This window comes from Coregonus clupeaformis, unplaced genomic scaffold (assembly GCF_020615455.1).
Source record: "Coregonus clupeaformis isolate EN_2021a unplaced genomic scaffold, ASM2061545v1 scaf0737, whole genome shotgun sequence".
Lineage (NCBI taxonomy): Eukaryota > Metazoa > Chordata > Actinopteri > Salmoniformes > Salmonidae > Coregonus > Coregonus clupeaformis.
The window spans coordinates 117,887-136,869 of record NW_025534192.1 but is presented as its reverse complement, the minus strand read 5'-3'; the positions used below and the strand labels follow the sequence as shown (position 1 = coordinate 136,869).

At 44.9% G+C, this 18,983-nt stretch overlaps 1 protein-coding gene across 8 annotated transcripts in view; it reads left to right on the top strand.

Moving 5' to 3' along the window:
- The first annotated feature begins 453 nt into the window (after nt 1-453).
- Nucleotides 454-18,983, top strand: part of LOC121542915 (protein tweety homolog 1) — a 49,659-nt gene continuing 31,129 nt past the window's right edge. For 3 of the 8 annotated variants that reach the window (XM_045216549.1, XM_045216547.1, XM_045216548.1), the window contains exons 1-7: nt 455-1,266; nt 8,283-8,447; nt 11,367-11,596; nt 13,559-13,670; nt 14,194-14,531; nt 14,724-14,819; nt 15,292-15,364. In XM_045216549.1, coding sequence (XP_045072484.1) covers nt 8,313-8,447; nt 11,367-11,596; nt 13,559-13,670; nt 14,194-14,531; nt 14,724-14,819; nt 15,292-15,364 — 984 coding nt within the window. In that variant the 5' untranslated portion in view covers nt 455-1,266; nt 8,283-8,312. Of the gene's footprint in view, nt 1,267-8,282; nt 8,448-11,366; nt 11,597-13,558; nt 13,671-14,193; nt 14,532-14,723; nt 14,820-15,291; nt 15,365-18,983 lie in introns of all 8 variants that reach the window. The other 5 variants (XM_045216545.1, XM_045216551.1, XM_045216552.1 and 2 more) reach the window with 3 other exon arrangements.

Genomic DNA, 18,983 nt, shown 5'->3' with positions numbered 1-18,983 from the left:
CCCCCTATTTTTCGGTCAAATCACCCACGGTCATGGAAGACCATCTATCATCTTCCCATCTCTCTCATTCTCTCCATCTCTGCTTTTGTTGGTTGTTGTTGAATCATGGCGTTGCTACTATTTTGCAGTCTCCACTCAAAACTGGTTTTGCCTACAAATCCATTGCATGTCGCTTCTCCCCTCTCCCTCTGTTCATCGCTCACCCTCCCTCCATCCCTCCCTTTTTCTCTCACGCTCACTCATTGCCCAGTTGACAACCCATCTTTTTTCCTATTCACAATATCTTTGTTGCTTTCTCTCCCTCCCTCCCTCCCCCCCCCCCCCCCCCCCTCCCCTCCCCTCCCCTCCCCTCCCCCCTCCTTCCTTCGCTCTTGCCCTCAGTATCCATCTAAGTGGTGTGCTTATTTGCTTCTGTCTAAATATATGTGCATCTCTACCTCTCCCTCTCTCCTCCTCTCTGCACAACACAGCAAAACACTGCCCTGCCTAACCAGACAGGAGATTTCTTCAATAAATATTTTGTGGATTTTGCTTTTTTTGTCCAGAAATCTGAAATATAACTCAAACTCGAATCATTGGACCTTTTCTCATTTTGCATTTAGACAATCTTATATTTTTTTGTGATGATTTGTTGATTTTTGTCCGATTTTTGCCTAATCTGAGAGTGTAGAGATTGGTATGTTGTGTGTATGACTGAGTGTTGATGGTGGTTTCAGTTAGAGCTGTGACTGTGTCGCCCAGCAGCATCATAATGTGTGTGAGCTGAGAGGGGACGGAACCCTAATCCCCGTTAACAGATTAATTATCGCTGGGCACAATCGTGTCGCTGCCTTGTTGTGAAGTCGCCTGGCTGAGCGATCTGCTGCCTGCATGGGGTTCCGACACAACGATAAGGGTCCCTCTGGGGTGTCTTCTCAATCCTAATCCCCTCTCTCTCTCTCTCACTCTCACTCACTCACTCACTCACTCACTGAGGGCTCCTCTCTTATCCATCAACACAAGCACCTCTCCACTGTGACCACACAACCAAACAATCACAGGCTGTTTAATATTTCAAAACCAAAAACAGACCTTGTCATTTTTTCCCTTTTATCATATATTTGGGGTTCATGTCCCGAAGCCTATATTTTCCAGAATTCGTTTTTTTCAAGAGGATCCAGCGCTGATGGTTGCCAACGGTATACCTCAGTGAGCGTGTAGATATTTGACGGAACCCCAGAGAAGAGTAGGAGATAACAGAGCACTCTCCCAACGCTACAGTCAAAGGTAAGAAACGGATCACTCTCCAATCACTCATTCACCATGTGTTAATTGTCTCTGTATTCTACAAGATTAATGGGCAGTCAAGTGAAATAGATTCATCATGCACTGTTAGACCATTGCAGTTTATGTTCAATGATGGAAAGTGGAGAGAAGCCTGGGTTTTACATCAAAGGTTGTTTGGATTTTTACGCAATGTGTGTGCATTGACTGATGTTGAAATTAGGAAATGATTTATAAAACATTGAGGTTGAACGATGTTAGTTTGACAAAAAAATTCAAAACAGTGAATCAATCTCGACTTTATCATAGTTGATAAGAGAGTTTATTTATATTAATAAAATATCACATTTTATGTCACTGAATAGTTTGCTTGGCTAATCTTCAGCAAGCCTCTCTCAAATGCTACATTTCACATTGTGCAAGATTCTCAATGAGCTTGTTCGTGAGGGAGCATTTGTCTATCCTCTTGGTACCGTATGTTGTCCTCTTGTACACTCCAAAGCTCCATGTTGGATTTATTGACTCTACAGCACTGAGTACCCTGCAGCCGAATGCACTCAATCTCTCATTGATTTGGGGAAGTGTGTGTGTGTGTATGGTTTGGTTGAACTATCCTTGTATCCAAAAATCGGACAAGTGTGTACATTTTGCTTGTCCCCACAAGAAAAAATGAAAATTTAGGCTTAGGGGTTAGGGTTACAATTAGGGTTAGGGTTAGAATAAGGGTTAGTTTTGGGGTTAAGGTTAGGGTTAAGGTTAGGTTAAGGGTTAGGAAAAATAGGATTTTGAATGGAAATCAATTGTTTTTTACCCACAAGGATAGTTAAAAACGTGTGTGCGTGATCCTGGTGGGAAATTGTTTGCACAAACATGAATTTCAACTGAAACTTGAATATCAGTTTTATATGAAACAATTAAACCTCTAGTAGAGTCTGTTTTTGTGGTTCTGAAAAGGATGTGTATTTATAGATACAGTACTCCTCACACAGACACACTGAATGGGCTGTTCATGTCCCCACTGACTGATGATAACTGGGCTATGGTGTGCATCATCACAGGGTCAGATAGCTGTCTCATAAACTGCAGTCATTAAGAGTGTCATTAAGTGATCTTTAAGGGGACCATTGGGCCTTAACGTGTGGCATGATGATTTCTGTTGCATGTCATTATTCATACCCAGTGACCCAGATCAAAGCTGTTGTTTGTGATGTGTAGTAATGAGAATGTGTGGTTCAATACATGATAAAGGAGAAGGTGGCTTTACTGTCAAAGAGGATTTTCTTCCCAGCTGCACATGTTCAGTCTTCCTCATTAACCGCCTTACAAAATGGCCTCGTAGAGAAACACATTCTGGAGTCTCACTCAATACAAATACCTGACTTACTGTTTCAAAACAGAGACATTCCCAGGGCTGATTCAGTCAGCTTGGTTCAGTGCAGTGACAGATAGTTGACGTCTATTCTACTGTATTCTATCCATTTCCCCTCAGCTTTGTTGTTCCTGAGAGTCTCTTGTTGGTTTTGAAGCAGCTAGTGCACAGCACAGAAGGCTATGTTTTGGGTTCTCTACTTCCATCTCCCTCTCCTCTCCCCTTCTCTCCTTGCTCCCTCTATCATGTGAGCGCAAACTCCCAGTTATTTGCCTTCAGTTATGCAATGGTAACCAGCATGATAACAAGCTGGCAGGAAGCATCACGTCAACTTGAGCCTGCCTCCCTGCCTCCCTCTGACAACTGCTGTTGAGCCACTGCTCAGCTCAGGCTGCTCCCTCCAAGGTGCTCCCTCCCTGGTGCCCCATGAATCACTTCCTGGGTGCGTGTTAGCACTAGTTCCCATTGTTGGCACTACATCTGGTTGTAGATAGATAGATGGATAGACATATTTATGATAATTGCTGAACATTGTTAATGTAGACTTTTCCATGTAACATGGAAAAAAAATAAGTAAAATGTAACATGAATTGAATTTCAATTCACACTTCCACACTATAGTCTAACCACACTATAACATTCCTATAATTGACCTAATGTGGCAGTATCCTCTACCAACCTCACAGCCTAATAATTCAAAACTATAACATGAAACTCCTGTCTGTTGATTTACCATCTGAGTCTGGCCATAACAATGTAAGACTACAACAACAACATCAATCTGTTGACAGCCTCAGTGTGAGGAGATGGATGGCAGTGTGAGAAACCATTCTGCTCCCCGCTGGTTTCATAAGTGAAATGGAGTGTTGGCATTGGTTTTGTTAGTAACAGTTGGGGGTTTGGAGCCATTAAGGCAAACAGTCTTATTCTAATGAGCTTGGGATTGACTGTCTGGGATGTCTGTTTAACCCTCTCTGGGCCAGGGATGCTGCAAATCCACATGCATGCACACCACACACACACATCCCAAACAATGACCCCAACACCTGGACTGTGTCCATGGAGACGTCATTGATTTTAAATGACTGCTACAGTAAAAAGACTGGATTGATATTTATAAAATAGATCAGATATGGTCATATCTGATTATTTATCGTGTCTAGTGCCTCTTCAAATGTAGAGTTGTGTGCTCATACAGATGGATCATTAAAAAGGCTGAGAATTAATGTGAGACAATATTGAATGTTCTGCAACATTCAAAGACAGCAAAACCAAGATAGGAGCCTGGTGCAGAATCCAAATCTAAGAATCCCTCCCTGTTAGACGCTATCAAATACAGTATTGTATCTTGACTCAACGTCCGTCTGTCTGTCTCCCTGTATGTAGAGCAGTACTGTACAACCCCCCGTCTCTACTCCTCAGTACAACTCCTGTCAATGATCTAGTCTGTGCTGATCTCTTCTTCCTAGGCTCTCTTGAAACCCTCTTGTCTTCAACTGTAAAACCCTGATATTCTCTTAATCTGCACAATCAGTGTCGTGGCCCCCTTACCCTCCCCCTCATCCCCTCTACATAGCTCTGTGATTGTAATGTAGATTGCGGTGTCTGTTTGGGATAACTGGATTTCCCTTTGTATTTACCCTACTTTCTCCCCCTTGGCTGGGCTTTAGGAAAGGAGGGGAAGCAGTGTCTCTCAGCAGGGTGTGGTGGTGGAGTTTGGCTACGAAGACTGTCCTATTCTCCCTTGTTTTCACCCCTCTCTCCTTCCCTTTGGAGGGTGGTTGTGTGAAGGCTGCTACAGTGCATCATTGTTGTCGACATACTATCTGTCATAGTATCTTCTCATTTCCAGGATGGTTGAGGGGTGGTGTGTTGATAGTTGGTCTGATGGCGGTTGAATCTCCCTCTTGTATTGACCCAACTCTGCCTCCATTATATAGTGCTGGTTGTGTGGTGTGGCTGAGATTGACACTGGGCCTCCCCATATCTCCCCTACTCTGCTCCCGTAGGTGAAGGTAGGTGAAGGTCCTCTGTAGCTCAGCTGGTAGAGCACGGCGCTTGTAACGCTAAGGTAGTGGGTTCGATCCCCGGGACCACCCATACACAAAAAAAAAAATTATGCACGCATGACTTTAAGTCACTTTGGATAAAAGCGTCTGCTAAATGGCATATTATATTATTATTATATTATTATTATATATTATATTATATATTATATTATATGATGAATTAGGTTGTTAGTAGAGATGACATTTAATTTTTTTTACATTTTAGTAATTTAGCAGACGCTCTTATCCAGAGCGACTTACAGTTAGTGAGTGCATACATTTTTCATACATAATGACAGGGGAGTTAGTTTAGTTGATGTCCCCTGGATAAGAGAGGAATCACACTCATCCAATCCAGGTGTGGGCAGGTCCCATTTCTATTCAGTTACAGTGAGGGAAAAAAGTATTTGATCCCCTGCTGATTTTGTACGTTTGCCCACTGACAAAGAAATGATCAGTCTATAATTTTAATGGTATGTTTATTTGAACAGTGAGAGACAGAATAACAACAAAAAAATCCAGAAAAACACATGTTATAAATTGATTTGCATTTTAATGAGGGAAATAAGTATTTGACCCCTCTGCAAAACATGACTTAGTACTTGGTGGCAAAACCCTTGTTGGCAATCACAGAGGTCAGACGTTTCTTGTAGTTGGCCACCAGGTTTACACACATCTCAGGAGGGATTTTGTCCCACTCCTCTTTGCAGATCTTCTCCAAGTCATTAAGGTTTTGAGGCTGACGTTTGGCAACACGAACCTTCAGCTCCCTCCACAGATTTTCTATGGGATTAAGGTCTGGAGACTGGCTAGGCCACTCCAGGACCTTAATGTGCTTCTTCTTGAGCCACTCCTTTGTTGCCTTGGCCGTGTGTTTTGGGTCATTGTCATGCTGGAATACCCACCCATTTTCAATGCCCTGGCTGAGGGAAGGAGGTTCTCACCCAAGATTTCGTCCCTTTGATGCGGTGAAGTTGTCCTGTCCCCTTAGCAGAAAAACACCCCTAAAGCATAATGTTTCCACCTCCATGTTCGACGGTGGGGATGGTGTTCTTGGGGTCATAGGCAGCATTCCTCCTCCTCCAAACACGGCGAGTTGAGTTGATGCCAAAGAGCTCGATTTTGGTCTCATCTGACCACAACAATTTCACCCAGTTCTCCTCTGAATCATTCAGATGTTCATTGGCAAACTTCAGACCGGCCTGTATATGTGCTTTCTTGAGCAGGGGGACCTTGCAGGCACTGCAGGATTTCAGTCCTTCACGGCGTAGTGTGTTACCAATTGTTTTATTGGCGACTATGGTCCCAGCTGCCTTGAGATCATTGACAAGATCCCCCCCGTGTAGTTCTGGGCTGATTCCTCACCGTTCTCATGATCATTGCATCTCCACGAGGTGAGATCTTGCATGGAGCCCCAGGCCAAGGGAGATTGACAGTTATTTTGTGTTTCTTCCATTTGCGAATAATCGCACCAACTGTTGTCACCTTCTCACCAAGCTGCTTGGCGATGTTCTTGTAGCCCATTCCAGCCTTGTGTAGGTCTACAATCTTGTCCCTGACATCCTTGGAGAGCTCTTTGGTCTTGGCCATGGTGGAGAGTTTGGAATCTGATTGATTGATTGCTTCTTTGGACAGGTGTCTTTTATACAGGTAACAAGCTGAGATTAGGAGCACTCCCTTTAAGAGTGTGCTCCTAATCTCAGCTTGTTACCTGTATAAAAGACACCTGGGAGCCAGAAATCTTTCTGATTGAGAGAGGGTCAAATACTTATTTCCCTCATTAAAATGCAAATCAATTTATAACATTTTTGACATGCGTTTTTCTGGATTTTTTTGTTGTTATTCTGTCTCTCACTGTTCAAATAAATCTACCATTAAAATTATAGACTGATAATTTCTTTGTCAGTGGGCAAACATACAAAATCAGCAGGGGATCAAATACTTTTTTCCCTCACTGTAGTTCAGCCAGATGAATTTCACTTCAGTTCTTGAATGAATTGGAATGGAATTGCCCACGACCGTGATCCAAACATGGCATTGAAGCTGAGCAAAAATATCTAGCAATGAAAAGAAGGTGAATGTCTGCTCTTGCTCTTGCTCTTTGGTTTCTGCTCCACAATGTTATCTTTATTTAAGATCTGTCTGGTTTCACCCTGCATACCTCCTCGCTCCAGGTAGAAGCCATTAGGCATAGCTCTGATCTACATTTTACATTTTAGTCATTTAGCAGACGCTCTTATCCAGAGCGACTTACAGTTAGTGAGTGCATACATTCAACGAACCCACAACCCTGGCGTTGCAAGCGCCATGCTCTACCAACTGAACTACAGGGGACTAGGATTAGATTACCTTGACTTTCACAATTCTTTACCTTAAGCATGAGGAGAAGACCATGTAAACCTCACCAGAGCAGAGTCTAGGACAGGGGTGTCAAACTCATTCCGCGGAGGGCCTAGTGTCTGCAGGTTTTGTTTTTTTCCTTTCAATTAAGCCCTAGACAACCAGGTGAGGGGTTCCTTACTAATCAGTGACCTTAATTAATCAATCAAGTACAAGGGAGGAGTGAAAACCCGCAGACACTCGGACCTCCGTGGAATGACTTTGACATGTTGTCTAGGAGAAGACGATGTAAACCTCACCTTAGATCAGTTTAGGAGAAGACGATGTAAACCTCACCTTAGATCAGTCTAGGAGAAGACGATGTAAACCTCACCTTAGATCAGAGTCTAGGAGAAGACAATGTAAACCTCACCTTAGATCAGTCTAGGAGAAGACGATGTAAACCTCACCTTAGATCAGAGTCTAGGAGAAGACAATGTAAACCTCACCTTAGATCAGTCTAGGAGAAGACGATGTAAACCTCACCTTAGATCAGAGTCTAGGAGAAGACGATGTAAACCTCACCTTAGATCAGAGTCTAGGAAAAGACGATGTAAACCTCACCTTAGATCAGTTTAGGAGAAGACGATGTAAACCTCACCTTAGATCAGTCTAGGAGAAGACGATGTAAACCTCACCTTAGATCAGAGTCTAGGAGAAGACAATGTAAACCTCACCTTAGATCAGTCTAGGAGAAGACAATGTAAACCTCACCTTAGATCAGAGTCTAGGAGAAGACGATGTAAACCTCACCTTAGATCAGAGTCTAGGAGAAGACAATTTAAACATCACCTTAGATCCGAGTCTAGAGGCAACTTCACATTGTCCTGACCCACCTACAGTACACTGATTGATGCAATAGGAAGTTTCAGTGAACATGAGCATGGCTGACAACGGTTCAACCACAGACTGGAGGAGGGGGTGGTTGGTGAGCTGATGTCCCCTAGTTCCCTCGCTCCCTCCCTCCCTCCCTCCCTTGGCAGGGTTGCTCTGAACCGTCTCAACTTTCTTCCCTGGCTCTACCACAGTGTGTAAGAAAGGGTGTTAGACAGACAACATTTCAGTTGCAATAGCCATCACCCGGCATCACATACTGCATAAGGCTTTGTTTACTCATAGTATTTTTCATTGGTCCAGCACTGGTGTGGAGATTTGGAATATGTGTATCACTCACACACCTTTGATTTTTCTAACCCTTCTCTCCTCTTACTTCCTTCCAACAGGGTGGAGGAGGGGGGGTTAGGCGATAGAGTATGGCTGCCATGGCGACCGTGCCCAGCTACATCCCTTCGCTATGGGTGAGGATGTGCCACGCCCTCCCCCGGCTGGACCTCACCATGACGATGAGAGACAACCTCTTCATCCCCGACAGCTGGGAGTACCAACAGGTAACAGAAAACGCCAACAGCGAATCACATCCCATCACAAACTACAACTGGCCAATCACACAGCACAACTGATTGATTCATATTTATCTTAAGTAATCTCTTGGTTCAAACAACAAGATCGACAATAAAAGACAGCTAAGATTCAATGAAAAATATGTATTGCACTTGGTAAGAATGACAACCAAATCTGATACCGCAATGATACAGACCCCCCCCATGTTAAATACTGCACCATAAAGAGCCCTCTCTGTTTGCGCAGCGGTATCTGCAGAATCCTAGTGGTATTATTAGAGCATTTAAACAGCTTATTCATGCTAGTGGTGCAAGTGGCCTAGTTATTGACAGGGAAACAAGCCCAGACCGCTCAGAAGAATCTTGACCTGGATCTCAACTCATCAGAAATATTACACCATCTGGCTGTCTCTCCTCAAAGCTGTTAGCACTTAATTACACTGTTCTGTTCTCATCTCCACCACAGTTCAGTTTACATCCCTCAGCTCCACTTAATTACACTGTTCTGTTCTCATCTCCACCACAGTTCAGTTTACACCCCTCAGCTCCACTTAATTACACTGTTCTGTTCTCATCTCCACCACAGTTCAGTTTACACCCCTCAGCTCCACTTAATTACACTGTTCTGTTCTCATCTCCACCACAGTTCAGTTTACACCCCTCAGCTCCACTTAATTACACTGTTCTGTTCTCATCTCCACCACAGTTCAGTTTACATCCCTCAGCTCCACTTAATTACACTGTTCTGTTCTCATCTCCACCACAGTTCAGATAACATCCCTCAGCTCCACTTAATTACACTGTTCTGTTCTCATCTCCACCACAGTTCAGTTTACACCCCTCAGCTCCACTACAGACTCCATCTTATTTCACGTTCATTCTCATCATCGTCATGCAATTATAAAAGTTACACAGTACGGTTTTGCATTTGAGTAGGATTTGGTTTTAGTGGATCTTAATCTGGAGACAATGTAGAAGTAGAAGAATATTGTCTTTGTGGTAGAAAACACACCATTTTGTTGTGTTGTTCATTTCTAGGTTTCACCATTCCCTTCCAGTGGGCTTGGTGACATGTAAACCCTAATCCCTACGTCACACACATTCAATGTTTACAACATGTCTACAGTACCGAGAGAGGGATTCTCAAATGATCCGCCAGTAGAGAAAGACAAAATAAATGGAAAGCGCTTGGAGAGAGAAAAAGAGAGTGAAGAGGGAGAGTAAGGTGAGGAGGTAGTGAGGAACAGAAGACGTGGCAGAAAGAGAGGGAGAGAGAAAGGGAGAGGGAGAGATGGCAGTGAATGTATTTAAATAGGTCACTGATTATTAATAGACATGCAGTGGTCTAGAGAGGGAGAGAGGGAGGGAGGGAGGGGAGAGAGAAAGCGGGCGAGGGAGAAGTGGGGAACATGGATTGGTAGGGGGTTATAGAGAGCAGGAGGCAGCTGAGAGGAATAAGAGATAAGGTGGAGGAGAGGAAAATGAGGGAGGGAGGGAGGGAGGGAGGGAGGGAGACGGGCAGATGGAGAGGGATAATGCTGTAGATATGTGTTCTGGCTAAATGCACTCTCCAGTAAAGTTGAGTATGATAGACGTTAGTATGTCAGAGTGCAGGCTGATGATGAGCTGCAGGAGAGATGTGATAAGGCTTAGTAACGGTACTGTTAATGTTCACTACAGCTTGCAGCAGAGGTAGTAGTGTGGAGATGCAAGGCAGCTTTTAACCCTTACTAATGTTCACTATGTCTGTTAAACAGTCAGGAATTATATTATTACATTCAATTACTGGTTAATGTTTGTAGTATATATGCTCTTCTGTATGGAGCCATACAGATTTGTGTGTGTGTGTGTGTGTGCGTGTGTGTGTGTGTGTGTGTGTGTGTGTGTGTGTGTGCGGTGTGAAAAAAGCCTCCAGCTTTTTAGTTGATGTCCCCTGGATAACTTTATACACTTTATGTTCTAATCACCTTTCACTTCCACTGCTTGGGTAGGTAGGACTCACGGTGGAATTATAGGACCTAAGAATATTGTGGTACTTTGTTGTGGTACTTTGTAGCTCAGTTAGTAGAGCATGGCGCTTGTAACGTCAGGGTAGTGGGTTTGATTCCCGGGACCACCCATACGTAAAATGTATGCTTTGGATAAAAGTGTCTGCTAAATGACATATACAGTATATTAATATTGCGATTTTCATTATCACAATATCGACCTGTGCTATTTTGCATAAATACACTGTAGGGATTATTGCAGAATATTGAGGTTTGCATGATGAAGGCTGGGAATTCAAAGATGTCTTCATGACTAACATGTGCACCTCCCAGCTGCTCTGAATCCCTGATGTTATCCATATCACAGTATATTGAGACATTGACCCAACCCTTGCTGCTACAGTCTGTTCTCAATATTTCACTCTCAAATGGTGTGGAGGAGGCTCATTGGAATGTCACTCCTTCTATTAGTAAGACAGTGGTGCGTGATGTATCTGTGAAATACAGTTCTATTCCGTCGGGCAAAAATATGTTGAACCAACATTTTATCAATGTCGTCTGTCAACAATTTTAGGTTGAAAACACTTTTTTGGGGGTGGAAAAACGAAGAAAAAAACGTATACAAATTCTAACCAGATTTCAACTATAAATCAACAACAGAATTTCAAGGGTTGATTTATTTCAAATATAATTCACATTTGTTGACAACGCAATTAAGTGTCAACCAAATATAGACATTGATTTTACGTTATTTCAGGTTTTTGCCCAGAGCGATAATGTTACTTAGCAATGCAATTTCCATTATGCAATCAAGTACAATGACAGTGTTACCATAAGCATCAGTCTGTAAAGTGCTGTGTTTTATTTGATTTACTGACCCTCCTCTAACCCCCTCTCTCTCTCTCTCTCTCTCTCTCAGACTCTACTGGTCCTCTCTAGTCTCTCGGCCATTGCTCTCATTCTCTCCCTCCTTGTCATTATCTCCTTCCTTATACACTACTGCTGCTGTCGCCGTGGTGACCGGAGTGAGGGATCTGAGGAAGAGGAGGATGAGGAAGAGGGCAGCACGGGCCACGGATACGGAGGCAGGAAGGGGCGGGGTATCTGCTGCGTCACCTGGGTGTCGGTGGCGGCTGTCACACTGTGCTGGTGAGGTGGAGAGGTTATTGTGACGTCACTGCCAGGGTCATTGTGATGTTATTATGAGGGTCATTGTGACCTCTTTATGCGGGTCATTGGGATGTTGTGATGTCGTGAGGGTTATTGTGATGTCGTTTTGATGTCATTATGAGGGTCATTGTGATGTCCTGGTGTCTTTGTGACATCAATATCATTGTGAGTGTTGTATTCATGAAGTGTGGTCAAATCATATGACCAAACCATGTGACCATTTGTCACAAGGAAAGAGGAAATGGAATCCTTTCTATAATACAGAATTACCACCTTCTAACTTATATTATTTCCCAATGGTCCAATAACCATGTGTGTCTTGATGTAAGTGATTTTCAGAGCACTGTAGAAAAGCACTGTCGCTTCTTTACGATGTGTTAGTATTTTGCTCCTGGCAATATCTGACACAGACAGTTGACCTAGCTGACCGTGGTCAAGTTGTGATTTGACCACAGGGACCAGGCCACTGAGGTTAGGGGTTTGGGCTTGTGACAGGATGTTTGCGGTTTAGAAATTGAATCGTGGTTTCCTATCAATGTGACGATGATGTCAGAAGTCCCACCTCGGCGTATTGAATCCTCTCTCCTCTGTTCTCGCTCTCTCTGGTGACCATGCTGTCATCCACTGTCAGGAGGGCATTTAGTCACATTGTGACGGGATGTTTATTTTGAGTTTGCATGAGAAGCATGAGGAGATTGCAGCAAGTATTCAGATCTTACCCTATGAGGTTTGGAGTACTGCTGGTTTTCTGTTCTACCTGATTATTAATTGCACCCACCTGGTTTCCCAGGTCTTAATCAGTCCCTGATTAGAGGAGAAGAATGAAGAAAAAAGCAGTGGAACTGGGTTAGAGGTTCAGATTAGAAGTCAGATTGGGTTATCGTATACAAAACCTACAGTTAAACACCTTCAGCTCTGACACTGTATGATGTTTAATGTCCTCTCCCATCTCAGCAGCATAGCGTTGTCATATGTCACATGTTATCGGATTGCATTGTCAGCCTCAGTTGATGTCACTGCTTTATCAAACAGCACAGTGTGCTCCAGATCTGATTTCTGCTTCAGTGATGTCATCATTATGCAGACGTTTGTGTTATGGTGGTCCTGTTCCCCCCCGCGGGCCGTGATGATGTCATCTCTCTCTCTCTCTCTCTCTGATACATGACCTTCTTGTTGTTTGGATGGAAAAAGGGGAGACATTGCAATTTCTGCTTTTGGTAGTAGACATCTTAGTTTTAGAAATGCATTGTGGGAAAATGTCAAATGACACCCTATTCTTCATGTAGTGCATCAGAGCACATATATCAAATCAAATTTTATTTGCCACATGCGCCGAATACAACAGGTGTAGACATTACAGTGAAATGCTTACTTATGAGCCCTTAACCAACAATGTAGTTTTTAAGAATTTTTTTTAAATAGCAAATAATTAAAGTGCAGCAGTAAAATAAAATAACAGTAGGGAGGTTATATACAGGGGGTACCGGTACACACGTGATGCTGTCATAGAAAAACATACATGTTTGACTGTATGAAACACCCCCCTCTTTCCCCCCCGCTTTCTAATCTGGGTCACATACTTTGTGGGAGATTGGGTCATACCATTGCTCTCGGGTGCGATGGGATTTGGTGAACATCTGGCCTAAGCCTTAATCTGAATATTTGAATAACAGAGATATATATGTGATTATTTTTGACGTTTCTAATACCACGCTGACTGAAGACTAAAATGCTGAAACTGCTAAGACTCTTCAAAGCTATCTTGTATTTTGTAGTTTTCCTTCAGTCGTTTGTTCATCCATTTCTCACGTTTCACATCACTCTCACCAGTTCTATCTTGTAGTGTCAAATTAATTTAATATGTACATACAGTTCAAACTGAATTAAACATGAATCTCTCTCCCTCCCTCTCTCCCTCAATCCCTGTTCCCCTTTTCGCAGTGTCGCCATAGGCGTTGGTTTCTACGGCAACAGTGAGGCTAATGATGGGATATATCAGTTGACTTCGTCTCTTCTCACAGCCAATTACACACTAGCTTCCATCGATCTGCTGGTGAGTGCTACAGCTCCTCTCTCCCAGCAAATTTCAGACATGCACAATATCTACCCTGCACCGTGTGTGTGTGTGTGTGTGTGTGTGTGTGTGTGTGTGTGTGTGTGTGTGTGTGTGTGTGTGTGTGTGTGTGTGTGTGTGAGAGAGAGAGAGAGAGAGGTAGATAGATTGGCGGAGAGGGAGAGAAAGTGGGGTGTAAACTTGTGTCAGGCATGATATGGATCTGTCTGTCCTCATGCGGTCACTCAGTGGTTTATATGTCTGGGTGATGGATGCCCTCTTTCCTCTGTACACGATGGAGGGAGGAATCCTACACTCATTCACAGGCTGGATGGAAGTATGGAACTTCTCTCTTACATGCTTTTAACCCCCCTAAATGACAAAGAAAAACAATCTCCACCCACCCCATGTTGTTGATTATACAACTACAAACTCTCTATGATTACATGACCATAAGATTGATTGTATGACTCATAACCTCCACCTCTCTGTCCTGCCCACCCCTCCCTCTCCGCCTCCCCAGGTTTCAGACACCATCTCTGGGCTGCAGCTGTCTATCGCTGGGCCCCTGACCACCATGGAGGAGCTGTTTACAGGCAGTAAGCCCTACTTGGTGTCCACCCGGAACTGTAGGAGACTGTCAGAGAACGTGGTGTCCCTGCTCACCTCTCTGACCATGGCCCGCTCCTCTGACGGGGGTGCCTGGAACAGCAGCAACAGCAGCAGTGATCCCCCCATAGCGGCCCTCACCCCTGTGCCACCCTCCATGGCCCCCACAGTGGCACCAGCCGGAGGGGTCATGCCCAGCCCCTTCTCCCCTGGCTGGGCAGCCAACACACTGATGGTCAACGAAGACTACAGGTGAGGGAAGGGAGTGGGAGTGTCTTCTTCAATGTTTCAAATTGGTTGTTAAGAACACACACAGCGTGCGCCAGTATATCACTCCCTTGTGGTTTGCTGAAAGATTGAGTTTTGCGTTCAAAGCACCATAGAAATGTATTTGGAAGTGTATTCCCTGCATTGTGTGGTTCTCTGTTATCTCCTGTGCTGTAGGTGGCTGTCCTACGTGCTGCTGTTGCTGCTGGACCTCCTAGTGTGTCTGTTCATCCTTCTGGGCCTAGCCAAACAGGCCCGCTGGCTCCTCATCCTGTAAGCACACACACACACACACACACACACACACACACACACACACACACACAGAGAGAGACAGACACACACACACACACACACACACAGAGAGACAGACAGACACACACACACACACACACACACACAGAGACAGACACACACACACACACACACACACACACACACACACAGAGACAGACAGACACACACAGAGAGAGACAGACACACACACACAGAGACAGACAGACAGACACACAGAGAGAGACAGACAGACACACACACACAGAGAGACAGACACACACACACACACACACACACACACACAGACCGACAGACAGTTAAACCCTGTGTGGTGTATTGTATCGAACAACACTGAGCTTTGAAATGCTCTGTGACTCTGTGTCATGTGGGCTGTATAATATCTGATGGTTCATAGGAGGTGTGTTTGGTGCTTAGCTGACCCCTGTGTGTGTGGTGTTTCCCCTCCCAGGATGACGGTGCTGGCCTGGCTGGCTTTGTTCCTGAGCTGGGGCTCCCTGGGCCTGGAGACTGCCACTGTGGTGGTGAGTACTGACAGATAAAGATAGGAGAGGAGGAGGGGTGGTGTGTGTTGTTGAGGGGAAGGGAGGGAGTTGACTGTTCATGGCTGGCTAGAGAGTATCTAAGGAATGCCTTAAAGAAGTCCTGGCCAGAGCAGAACAGAATGACTGTGTGTTTCTGTCTGTGTGTATGTGTTTCTGTATTGCTTTCTGTGTGTCTCTGTGCCCATTGTGCTAAACTGTGAAAAGACTGGCCTCCTAGGGAACACTGCAGTCATGGCACCAAGGGACCAAGAAGGAGGGAGAATGGGGCAGAAATGAGTGTGTATGTGTATTTTCTGTGAGTTTGTGAGCAGAGAGAGAGTGTGTGTGGGGGGGTGCTTATGTAAGTTGTGCATGTAAGCGCTTGTGTGTGGGCGTATGGCTTGGAGGGAGGGAGGGAGGGAGGGAGGGAGAGAGAGAGAGAGAGGGAGAGAGAGAGAGAGAGAGAGAACTTCTCCAAAGACTCACCGGAACCCAGAGAGAGGGGGTTGGAGAAAGTGTTTGTTTAGGGCAGTGTCTTAGTGGGACAGTAAAAGCACCATTCGATTCTACGCTATGACAGAATCTTGGCCATTCCATTGATTGATGCCTACCACAACACTGCTGTGTTCTACAAACAACAACACATCATTACAGTCACAGCAACATATTATTATGGCATTTGGAGGGAATAGAGAACATAGAGATCTTTATTCAATATTGCTGTGATAAAGAACTGGCAGCAAGATGAGAATATAGAACTGTTGATGACATTTGCTTAGAACTGGCAGGGAGTGTTCTTTCTTGCAACTGTCCCATTCCAAATCCATGCCTTGGAAGTTTGTCAGGAGAGAAGGGCATTGGGAGGGGAGACATTTGTGTGTGTGCCCCTGTGTCTGTGAAAGAAGGTTGAAAGTCTAAAAAACGACAGTGTTGCTGGCTGGGACTGGAGGGAGAGTTAAGAGTTGTGCGTCTGTTTCAAGCAGACCAGTGTCATGTGGAGCTGGCTGGAGATGTCAGAGCCCATCCAGCAGTCCACACAGAGCCCTTCTGTCCCTGGCCACTGAGAGGGAAACAATGACCCAGCTGTGGGTCTATACTGCCCTGGACCGACTCTCTCTCTGTGTGGGTCTGGGTCTCTCACTCCCTCTCCTGGCCAGCCTGCCCCTTGCTCTGTGTCTGTGTGCCTCGAGCTCTTTTCACATTATTTAAATTTAAGTCATTTAGCAGACACTCTTATCCTGGCAGGAGAGGTGAAAAAGGAAGGGATCGATGTAAATGGAAAGAGCGAGAGAGAGAGGATGATAGTGATAGAGAAAGGGAGGAAACAGTTGAGAGAGGAGAAAAGCAGGATGAGAGAGGTAGATGGGAAAGAGTGAGATGGAAAGAGAAATGCAGAGTAGGTCTACACAGTATGGAGAGGGACAGTAGGTCTATACAGTATGGAGAGGGACAGGTCTACACAGTATGGAGAGAGACAGTAGGTCTACACAGTATGGAGAGGGACAGGTCTACACAGTATGGAGAGGGACAGTAGGTCTACACAGTATGGAGAGAGACAGTAGGTCTACACAGTATGGAGAGGGACAGGTCTACACAGTATGGAGAGGGACAGTAGGTCTACACAGTATGGAGAGAGACAGTAGGTCTACACAGTATGGAGAGGGACAGGTCTACACAGTATGGAGAGGGACAGTAGGTCTACACAGCATGGAGAGGGACAGTAGGTCTACACAGTATGGAGAGGGACAGTAGATCAACATAGTATGGAGAGGGACAGGTCTACACAGTATGGAGAGGGACAGTAGGTCTATACAGTGTGGAGAGGGACAGTAGGTCTATACAGTATGGAGAGGGACAGTAGGTCTATACAGTATGGAGAGGGACAGTAGGTCTATACCGCATGGAGAGGGACAGTAGGTCTATACAGTATGGAGAGGGACAGTAGGTCTATACAGTATGGAGAGGGACAGTAGGTCTACACAGCATGGAGAGGGACAGTAGGTCTACACAGTATGGAGAGGGACAGTAGATCAACATAGTATGGAGAGGGACAGTAGGTCTATACCGCATGGAGATGGACAGTAGGTCTATACAGTATGGAGAGGGACAGTAGGTCTATACAGTATGGAGAGGGACAGTAGGTCTACACAGTATGGAGAGGGACAGTAGGTCTATACAGTATGGAGAGGGACAGTAGGTCTTCAGCGTGAGAGGGACAGTATATCTACACAGCATGGAGAGAGACAGTAGGTCTACACAGTATGGAGAGGGACAGGTCTACACAGTATGGAGAGGGACAGTAGGTCTATACAGTATGGAGAGGGACAGTAGGTCTATACAGTATGGAGAGGGACAGTAGGTCTATACAGCATGGAGAGGGACAGTATATCTACACAGCATGGAGAGAGACAGTAGGTCTATACAGTATGGAGAAGGACAGTAAGTCTACACAGTATGGAGAGGGACAGTATGTCTATACAGTATGGAGAGGGACAGGTCTACACAGTATGGAGAGAGACAGTAGGTCTACACAGTATGGAGAGGGACAGGTCTACACAGTATGGAGAGGGACAGTAGGTCTACACAGTATGGAGAGAAACAGTAGGTCTACACAGTATGGAGAGAGACAGTAGGTCTACACAGTATGGAGAGAGACAGTAGGTCTATACAGCATGGAGAGGGACAGTATATCTACACAGCATGGAGAGAGACAGTAGGTCTACACAGTATGGAGAGGGACAGGTCTACACAGTATGGAGAGGGACAGTAGGTCTATACAGTATGGAGAGGGATAGTAGGTCTATACAGTATGGAGAGGGACAGTAGATCTATACAGTATGGAGAGGGACAGTAGGTCTATACAGCGTGGAGAGGGACAGTATATCTACACAGCATGGAGAGGGACAGTAGGTCTACACAGTATGGAGAGGGACAGGTCTACACAGTATGGAGAGGGACAGTAGGTCTATACAGTGTGGAGAGGGACAGTAGGTCTATACAGTATGGAGAGGGACAGTAGATCTATACAGTATGGAGAGGGACAGTAGGTCTATACAGCGTGGAGAGGGACAGTATATCTACACAGCATGGAGAGGGACAGTAGGTCTATACAGTATGGAGAGGGACAGTAGGTCTATACAGCGTGGAGTGGGACAGTATATCTACACAGCATGGAGAGGGACAGTAGGTCTATACAGCGTAGAGATGGACAGTAGGTCTATACAGCGTAGAGAGGCACAGTAGGTCTATACAGTGTGGAGAGGCACAGTAGGTCTATACAGTGTGGAGAAGGACAGTAGGTCTATACAGCGTGGAGAGGGACAGTAGGTCTATACAGCGTGGAGAGGGACAGTAGGTCTATACAGCATGGAGAGGGACAGTAGGTCTATACAGTATGGAGAGGGACAGTAGGTCTATACAGCGTGGAGAGGGACAGTATATCTACACAGCATGGAGAGAGACAGTAGGTCTACACAGTATGGAGAGGGACAGGTCTACACAGTATGGAGAGGGACAGTAGGTCTATACAGTGTGGAGAGGGACAGTAGGTCTATACAGTGTGGAGAGGGACAGTAGGTCTATACAGTATGGAGAGGGACAGTAGATCTATACAGTATGG